Genomic DNA, 10,122 nt, shown 5'->3' with positions numbered 1-10,122 from the left:
ATATAGAACACGACAAAGATGTCGAAATGATTTACTTGTACCTAGAATGAACACAGTAGCGGGGACATTTGCAATATCTTATTTAGGGGCCAAACTTTGGAACAGCATATCAATATCTTTAAGGTCTAAACAAAAACTTATATTCAAAAATACTATACGGTAAAATTTAATGTCAGAGTATTTAGAATAGAACTAATATTTATTATAAACGTATGTATGTATATACATATATATATATATTATTATATTATCATATTTGTTTATTTGAAATATACTGAGGTGTAACCTACTGTCTTACTGTGTTAAATTCAAGTTATGTCAGGGATCTGACTTGACTAGCTTTTAAGCCATTTCAGATTCCATTTTACCTAGACTGCATGTACAATTTTGGGTACTGTATGAAATATTTTCTAGGTAAATATATATTATTATTATCATGTACCCAATTAGAAATTTCCAGTTAATATTTCACATAGCTTTATTTTTTAATCAACACTTTTAGTTTGATCAATTATCCAATGTTGATGCCACTTTCACAAGTGTTTTGACTTTCCAAGCAACATTTACGACTAAACAAATTCAAATTCAAAAATGTTCTACATCCAACTAACTATGCGGCTTCCACCCAACTTTCTAGGCAACCTTCAGGAATTTTCCAACCAATTTTTTCATACTACTAAATACTAGATCAAAAATAAAATTAATAAGTTAAATATACAAACAAAAAATGAAAACAAAAAGCCAGAAGTAGGATTTTTTTGTAATCAGACTGAACAAACATCATTTGCAAAAGGTGTAAGGTATATGTGCATCGATTCTGTCAATAGTTGGGTATTGTAACAACACAGTCAGATTAAAGTTAATTTATTGTATACTATTCATAGAACATGAATACTATCGATACAAATAAGTTGAGACAGCCTCAAACAAATTCAGAATAGGAAAATATTACATCCAAATGATTTGTACACACAATGATTTATTCAATTTATTATGGGATGTGAACACACCCTTACATAATGTTACCACACAGTCCAAACCAATTGTCTATGAATCCCACTCTTCTATTTATGATACAAGACATATTACCCTGTTTATATTTGCGCAAGAAATAATACAAATACCAATATTCTTAATATCAACTGGCGACAAAGGCCAATATAATGAATATCGTTGAGGTAGGAATGCAGAAACAAAATGGTTGCCAGTCGGCCATTTTAAAATCAAACCATGACTGATATGATGTATACTAAGTATGTTAAGTTCACTCACTCACTCACTCACACACACACACAAACACACACACACACACACACACTTATGAGACTTTCCTCTGTGTGTGTGTGTGTGTGTACTTGGATTGCTATATGTTGCGAGTACAAAAATACAGATATATAGCTACTTCCGAGGACATACACACCTTCCGAGGACCTTTTTCATAGTCCTCGGAAAACATAATTTATATTAATAGTTAATTCGATTATTAATACGTTTTGCGTAGCTTAGGTTTAGTATCGGGGGAAGGTATGGTTCACGTTATATTAATATTAATATAATTATACCATACCTTACCCCAATACTAAACCTAAGCTTCGCAAACATTTCTATGTTCAGTCACGGGATATTCAACTCTTGTTTAATTAAACTTAATTAAAATGCAATTCTCCATTGTATTGCATTGTAATTGAGTTTAATTAAACTCCAATTAAAACGCAACCCTATATAGGAACGCGTTTTAATCGAGTTCATATCGCAACTATATTAAAATTTAATTCAACTATATTAAAAGGTAATCCAATGTGTGTGTGTGTGTGTGGGGGGGGGGGGGTGTGCGTGTGCGCGTGCGCGTGCGTGCGTGCGTGCGTGTGTGTGTGTACTTGGATTGCTATATGTTGCGAGGACAAAAATACAGATATATAGCTACTTCCGAGGACATACACACCTTCCGAGGACCTTTTTCATAGTCCTCGGAAAACATAATTTACATTAATAGTTAATTCGATTATTAATACGTTTTGCGTAGCTTAGGTTTAGTATCGGGGGAAGGTATGGTTCACGTTATATTAATATTAATATAATTATACCATACCTTACCCCAATACTAAACCTAAGCTTCGCAAACATTTCTATGTTCAGTCACGGGATATTCAACTCTTGTTTAATTAAACTTAATTTAAATGCAATTCTCCATTGTATTGCATTGTAATTGAGTTTAATTAAACTCCAATTAAAACGCAACCCTATATAGGAACGCTATTTAATCGAGTTCATATCGCAACTATATTAAAAATTAATTCAACTATATTAAAAGTTAATCCAATGGAGTCCTCGGAACATATTGCAATACAAGTATGTGTGTGTGTGTGTGTGTGTGTGTGTGTGTGTGTGTGTGTGTGTGTGTGTGTGTGTGTGTGTGTGTGTGTGTGTGTGTGTGTGTGTGTGTGTGTGTGTGTGTGTGTGTGTGTGTGTGTGTGTGTGTGTGTGTGTGTGTGTGTGTGTGTGTGTGTGTGTGTGTGTGTGTGTGTGTGTGTGTGTGTGTGTGTGCGCGTGCGTGCGTGTGTGTGTGTGTGTGATGTGATATGATGTATACTGTTGTGTTAGCTATTTATAGCCTCGGGGTGCTTCGGGTTAACTCGGGGTACTTCGTGGGGTTGACGCAGACGACGTTGTAACATTTGTTAGTTACCGATAATAAATCTGGATATTCACCATTATCCTGGAAGTGATCTGAGTTATTTGATAACACTACATATACTAAGTATGTTAAGTTCACTCACTCACTCACTCACACACACACACACACACATGTGAGGAAGCATTTGTTGAAATGAATCAGACAGAGCACATTTGTTGAAAAGAATCAGACAGAGCACATTTGTTGAAATGAATCAGACAGAGCACATTTGTTGAAATGAATCAGACAGAGCACATTTGTTGAAATGAATCAGACAGAGCACATTTGTTGAAATGAATCAGACAGAGCACATTTGTTGAAATGAATCAGACAGAGCACATTTGTTGAAATGAATCAGACAGAGCACATTTGTTGAAATGAATCAGACAGAGCACATTTGTTGAAAAGAATCAGACAGAGCACATTTGTTGAAAAGAATCAGAGCACATTTGTTGAAATGAATCAGACAGAGCACATTTGTTGAAATGAATCAGACAGAGCACATTTGTTGAAATGAATCAGACAGAGCACATTTGTTGAAATGAATCAGACAGAGCACATTTGTTGAAATGAATCAGACAGAGCACATTTGTTGAAATGAATCAGACAGAGCACATTTGTTGAAATGAATCAGACAGAGCACATTTGTTGAAAAGAATCAGACAGAGCACATTTGTTGAAATGAATCAGACAGAGCACATTTGTTGAAATGAATCAGACAGAGCACATTTGTTATTATATTATTATTATAGACAAAGTATAAATGAAAGGATATCCCCCTGGTTAGATGCTCCACATATATATGCAATACTTTTTTAAAAATGTTAAAACACCTCTGAAAATATGAACTCTATTTATTTTACAAATTTACATAGAGGAAATCACTAAACAATTTGTGTGTACTTTAAACTAATTTACATAAAACTGGGTTTTATGGACGATGGAATTGTACTTCATTTGTCTTCACAGTGATTCACTTAAAAGTATAAGGATTTACTCATTTGTATAAACCTGATGATGTACATTACACGTGATGACACAGCCTTTCAATAAAATAAAAAAAATTGATTACATATTTATCAGTCAACAGTTAAAAAGCTAAATAAGCATAGCATTTATTGCAGCACGTACGCCTCCGTAATAAAACCTGTTTCCAAGATAAAATTCATCTGTCTTACAAATGTTGCATTGAATGGATAAATCTTTGGTCATGATTTTGAACACGTACACACATTTCAATTACAACATGTATTCCAGACTAAAATATGAACACAGCAAAGTACATTTCTTGTGTAAATGTTCAATATAATATATATATATATATGAATTTAAGGCACACAGACAGATGTCTACCACTCTAGCTGTAACTGCCTAGTATTACACATTAGTTAAATCAACATATTTTCTTATCCAAAAAGTTAGCAAAAACCTTGGGCAGCTAATATCATCTTTTTAAAACCAACAATTAGTATTTCTGAATGGCAAACGCATCTCATCATAGGTATTAAAGTAGCATTCACACTTTCCAGACCAATATAAATACATTAGTAAAGGTTGAGATTCTGGATGGGTAATGAAGAAATACAAAAACTACAGAATTTGAATTTAAGCAGTCCTCACAAATTGAGCTAAATTTGTATACAATACTCACTAAGTTAGGAGGCTTTGTTTGTTACAGTTACAATAGCTATTTGTATACAAGTACACAATACTCACTGAGTTAGGAGGCTTTGTTTGTTACAGTTACAATAGCTATTTGTATACAATGTACACAACACTCACTGAGTTAGAAGGCTTTGTTTGTTTCATTGTTTGTTACAGTTACAATAGCTATTTGTATACAATGTACACAACACTCACTGAGTTAGGAGGCTTTGTTTGTTACAGTTACAATAGCTATTTGTATACAATGTACACAACACTCACTGAGTTAGGAGGCTTTGTTGTTTCATTGTTTGTTTCAGTTACAATAGCTATTTGTATACAATGTAAACAACACTCACTGAGTTAGGAGGCTTTGTTTGTTACAGTTACAATAGCTATTTGTATACAAGTACACAATACTCACTGAGTTAGGAGGCTTTGTTTGTTACAGTTACAATAGCTATTTGTATACAATGTACACAATACTCACTGAGTTAGGAGGCTTTGTTTGTTTCATTGTTTGTTACAGTTACAATAGCTATTTGTATACAATGTATACAACACTCACTGAGTTAGGAGGCTTTGTTTGTTTCATTGTTTGTTTCAGTTACAATAGCTATTTGTATACAATGTACACAATACTCACTGAGTTAGGAGGCTTTGTTACAGTTACAATAGCTATTTGTATACAATGTACACAATACTCACTGAGTTAGGAGGCTTTGCTTGTTTCATTGTTTGTTTCAGTTACAATAGCTATTTGTATACAATGTACACAATACTCACTGATTTAGGAGGCTTTGTTACAGTTACAATAGCTATTTGTATACAATGTACACAATACTCACTGAGTTAGGAGGCTTTGCTTGTTTCATTGTTTCAGTTACAATAGCTATTTGTATACAATGTACACGATACTCACTGAGTTAGGAGGCTTTGTTTCAGTTACAATAGCTATTTGTATACAATGTACACAATACTCACTGATTTAGGAGGCTTTGTTTCAGTTACAATAGCTATTTGTATACAATGTACACAATACTCACTGATTTAGGAGGCTTTGTTTGTTTCATTGTTTGTTACAGTTACAATAGCTATTTGTATACAATGTACACAATACTCACTGATTTAGGAGGCTTTGTTTCAGTTACAATAGCTATTTGTATACAATGTACACGATACTCACTGAGTTAGGAGGCTTTGTTTCAGTTACAATAGCTATTTGTATACAATGTACACAATACTCACTGATTTAGGAGGCTTTGTTTCAGTTACAATAGCTATTTGTATACAATGTACACAATACTCACTGATTTAGGAGGCTTTGTTACAGTTACAATAGCTATTTGTATACAATGTACACAATACTCACTGAGTTAGGAGGCTTTGCTTGTTTCATTGTTTCAGTTACAATAGCTATTTGTATACAATGTACACAATACTCACTGAGTTAGGAGGCTTTGTTTCAGTTACAATAGCTATTTGTATACAATGTACACAATACTCACTGATTTAGGAGGCTTTGTTTGTTACAGTTACAATAGCTATTTGTATACAATGTACACAATACTCACTGAGTTAGGAGGCTTTGCTTGTTTCATTGTTTGTTTGTTTCAGTTACAATAGCTATTTGTATACAATGTACACAATATTCACTGATTTAGGAGGCTTTGTTTGTTACAGTTACAATAGCTACTGTGGAATACTTTATTTTCGCTGGAATTAATTTTCGCTGAAAAGGCTTTTTGGGTGTTTTGTATGGAATTTATTTTCACTGATTTTTGATGAGTTTAATGTGAAATTATTCCCTGGATTTTATTTTCACGGAATCATCCCTTCAGCGAAAATAGCGAAAATAAATTCCAAGCGAAAATAAAGTATTCTACAGTATTTGTATACAATGTACACAATACTCACTGATTTAGGAGGCTTTGTTTGTTACAGTTACAATAGCTATTTGTATACAATGTACACAATACTCACTGAGTTAGGAGGCTTTGCTTGTTTCATTGTTTGTTTCAGTTACAATAGCTATTTGTATACAATGTACACAATACTCACTGAGTTAGGAGGCTTTGTTTGTTTCAGTTACAACAGCTGGTTTCACAACAGGATATAAAGCCAGACTTAGGCTTGCCTAAATGTTAGGTGTGAACATGAACCTAAAACCTAGGAAAGGGTGATGGGGTTGGCTCTAATTTTAATCCCTAAGTTTGGCTGGTCTAATTATTGTATGAGCGAGCGCAAGATTATTTAATCACCACTATTGTTGACTATATATGAAAAATAAGTTTTGAGCTTCGTTGTGCAGTCTCTATACCTTTTCACAATCGCAATAGCCGTGAGTGTGAGAGCAGTTAATTTGACTGCTGAGAAAACAAATTCCTTAATTGTTATATGGATGGAATACCAAACTAAACTTGAAAGACACAAAAAGATTGCAGGCCATGCAGTTAGAAGTTAGAGAGAATTGCAGCACAAGTGAAAAGATAGTTGTGACTACTGCAAGCATATTTCAAAGCAATAGTTGATGACAACATTCTTTATAAGGTAAGAGATTTGTGACATTTTCTCATGTCCTCAAAACTATTTGTCTTGTTCTAGTGTCAAGTCATGCCACTGTAACCAAGTTTCCTGACCAACTGACGCAGAGTTTAAAACAAGCGGTTTGTGCAAAATCTCCTCACCATCCATGACTTGGTTTGGAGAATTCCGGGATGATTTAATAACCAATACAATGATGCAAACTATTGCTATGTAAATACAAACTCCAAGAAACAACATGTTGAAGTCCGCCATGTTGCACACCTCTGACATCACAAATCTGAGAGAATGTTTTAGGCCAGCCTAAATAATGTTTTGACTCTGTGAAAGTGTACTAAATTTAATCTTGTTTATTCGACAAACAACAAATGTGGGCAGGCCTCAGGCATGCTAAATGTGAACCACACTGTTGTAGGTATGTTTTTTTAAGAGATCAGACTCTTCAATCAAAATGAAATGAGGAGGAAAGTGATGTAAGAATATCTATGTACTTATTGTATTTTCAGCTAAGACAATAGTTTCAGATAAGCTTGTTCTCAGAGTGATATTTCACGAAACTAGCAAAGTGAGCACGCAACTTATGCTAATGAATTTACTACATACTGTTATTCACTATTTAAATTAATTAGTTTTTTTATAAAACTACAAAGCTACAAAATAAAAAACAACAAATAAAACATACTGTAAATGACTCAAGCAGTCGGTATTCTCTGACAACCATGTAAAGTGTATGTTGCTATGGTGACACATTTTTTCAGCCATTTTGTTCACTCTCTTATAAATATATATAATATTAATATTATATATATGGCTTGTTTAGTTAAAGTACAGCCACATATAGTTAAATTTGTATTATGATAATTTTGCACAAATAAAAAAGATGGATATCAATCATAAAATGTATGCAATCAATTAAAAATTTTACATTGGTCCCATAGTGCAACTTTAAAATCATCTATTGATTTAATAATGGTGCTTGTACTATAAAATAAATGGGATATTTGTGAAGTTCTTCCATAAGGTAGCATTCAAATTAAGGAATGCATGAACTCAAGTGATGTTATTGCCATAGCAACAAAGACTGTAATATGAAACTATGAAAATGAAGTGAATGTCATAGCAACAATAGCCTGTTCACTACCATTGATAGTCTTATATAGATTTCAGTAACAAGAGTCCAAATCCAAATTGTACAAACACCATTACATTCAATGTTTCCATGTGTAGACATTATATGATTAAAAAAACTCAAAGTAGCTACATTTTGTTTTTTTGATTAAAAGAATACATGTATATCATTATATAATGTTGTGTTCAGCAGACAGTGGTATAGTCCTCTACTTTGACATGTACAGGATTTGTACTATCTGACTGATCTTGATCACCATCTTGGATTCTGTCTGTATAATCTGATGATGGTTTGGTATTTGTTTCCACCAATATATCCATAGCATCTACTGGTGAAGAAGCAGCAGCATTGCCTGTAAGTTGACAATATTATATCTACTTCAATTTGTTATTTTCATACAGTTTTTTTTATCAAGAAGATTTTTTTTCTTTTCTTAAAAATATTTTTGTGCCAGGCAACAGCTCCAGACATTGAATGAGACCATATTCCAGTTTGTGTGTATGTGACAGGGCTGTGTGATCATCTTCCTATCATAATGGCATTATGGTGATTTACCGTAATGCGTTATCCTGGCATCAACCAACAAGCACTTGCAGATCTTAACCAAGGTTTCCTCAAAGTCATATTAGTTAATGAATGAATGTTCAACCTAAGGTGGATTTGAAATTGAGCCACCAAATCATATGACTGACCATTATGCTATCGAAGATCAGATTATTCAAGAACTCATTAACGTATAGCCTGCTGAAGTTGTTCTTTTCTATTCAGTTTGATTATCTATGCAAGAAATCGGAGGATATGTGTGTTTGTTGAATAGATGTATATATTACAAACTTACCTGCAATACTGAGATCATGGTCATTACCAGTGTTATATTTCACACTAGGAAGACTGGAATGGTCAATAACAATGTTAGAAATGCTATTATCACCTACATCCATGGTATCATTATCTTCTGTCACTACCTTGAGGTCATCATCTAAGTCTCTCTGCATCTTAGCAAAGTTGATGAACACCTGAAAGTACAATGAATTTGATTGAGTAACAGATGCACTGGTACATAAAAAGAGACAGCCTTTTTGATTGGTCCTACCACAACTTTACTGTACTTAATCCCTGTAGTGCCTCTGAAGAGTTAGTGCAACTTTCTGATCTATGAATTTTTCTATAATTTCTTCATTTGTTAAAGGTCTTATATAAGATTTTTTTTTAAATATGAAAAATTATTATTATTCAGTGAAGATGACTTAATTGGATTTTTCTTGTGAAAACAGCACAAGGTTTATCACCTGTCATCAGGTTACAAATCTGATAAATTTCCCAAAATGTATCTACATAGTAACTATCAAAGAAATGAGGCTGGTGGGTTTTAAGAAGAAATCAAAAAATTCATTTGCAAAAATTAGAGAACCAATATTATCACAATATGAATAAATCTGTACCGACATAATGATTATCAAAGCAATCAGGCAGGTAGTTTTAAGGACAAAGTTGAAATTAGATTGTAGTCGGTACCCACCTGATCCAGAGTTGTTTGACTGACAGAGTAGTCTTCAATATGTAACAGATTTCTACTGCTTTCCATTGTACCAAATAAATTGGCTAACAATGTCTGTGTTGATGGCAGTTGATATTCCAACATATTGCAATGCTTTTCCTTCAGCAGTGCTCCAGGAAACTCAGCTTTGATAAATTCTATGACTGACTGTAAATCAACACTGTCCATGGCATTGCGACCAATGCGTATACTTAGAGTATATCCATCACCAAATCTACAAGTTGAAAATTGTGTTAAATTTTGACATTTCAAATCAAAATGTACATCATTTATTCAAGGCATGTTGAATATTTATAATTTAAATTATAAAATGATAAGCAATACCTTTTTTTAATTGTTCATACAAAAGATGATCACAAACCATATCATAATTTTCACATTGTTTATAATCATGTATCATGGTTTGATGAATTGGAAAAATATTATTGAAAAGTTGCTTACTGTAGAATACTTTATTTTCGCTTTGAATTTATTTTCGCTGAAGGGATGATATAGTGAAAATAAAATCAAGCAAACATACTTTTTTTCCTACATTAAACTCATCAAAAATCAGTGAAAATAGATTCCATACAA

General features: G+C 33.1%; 1 protein-coding gene across 1 annotated transcript in view; it reads right to left on the bottom strand.

The window, feature by feature from the left end:
* Positions 1-848: 848 nt before the first annotated feature.
* LOC102809967 (phospholipid-transporting ATPase ABCA1-like) overlaps positions 849-10,122 on the bottom strand; it is a 104,169-nt gene continuing 94,895 nt past the window's right edge. The window contains exons 50-52 of the mRNA XM_085503538.1: positions 9,511-9,763; positions 8,830-9,007; positions 849-8,343 (exon numbers count right to left, since the gene is read on the bottom strand). Coding sequence (XP_085359664.1) covers positions 8,177-8,343; positions 8,830-9,007; positions 9,511-9,763 — 598 coding nt within the window. The 3' untranslated portion in view covers positions 849-8,176. The remainder of the gene's footprint in view (positions 8,344-8,829; positions 9,008-9,510; positions 9,764-10,122) is intronic.

The sequence above is a fragment of the Saccoglossus kowalevskii genome, chromosome 9 (genome assembly GCF_978046115.1).
Source record: "Saccoglossus kowalevskii chromosome 9, keSacKowa6.1, whole genome shotgun sequence".
Lineage (NCBI taxonomy): Eukaryota > Metazoa > Hemichordata > Enteropneusta > Harrimaniidae > Saccoglossus > Saccoglossus kowalevskii.
This window is presented reverse-complemented; position numbering and strand designations above follow the sequence as displayed.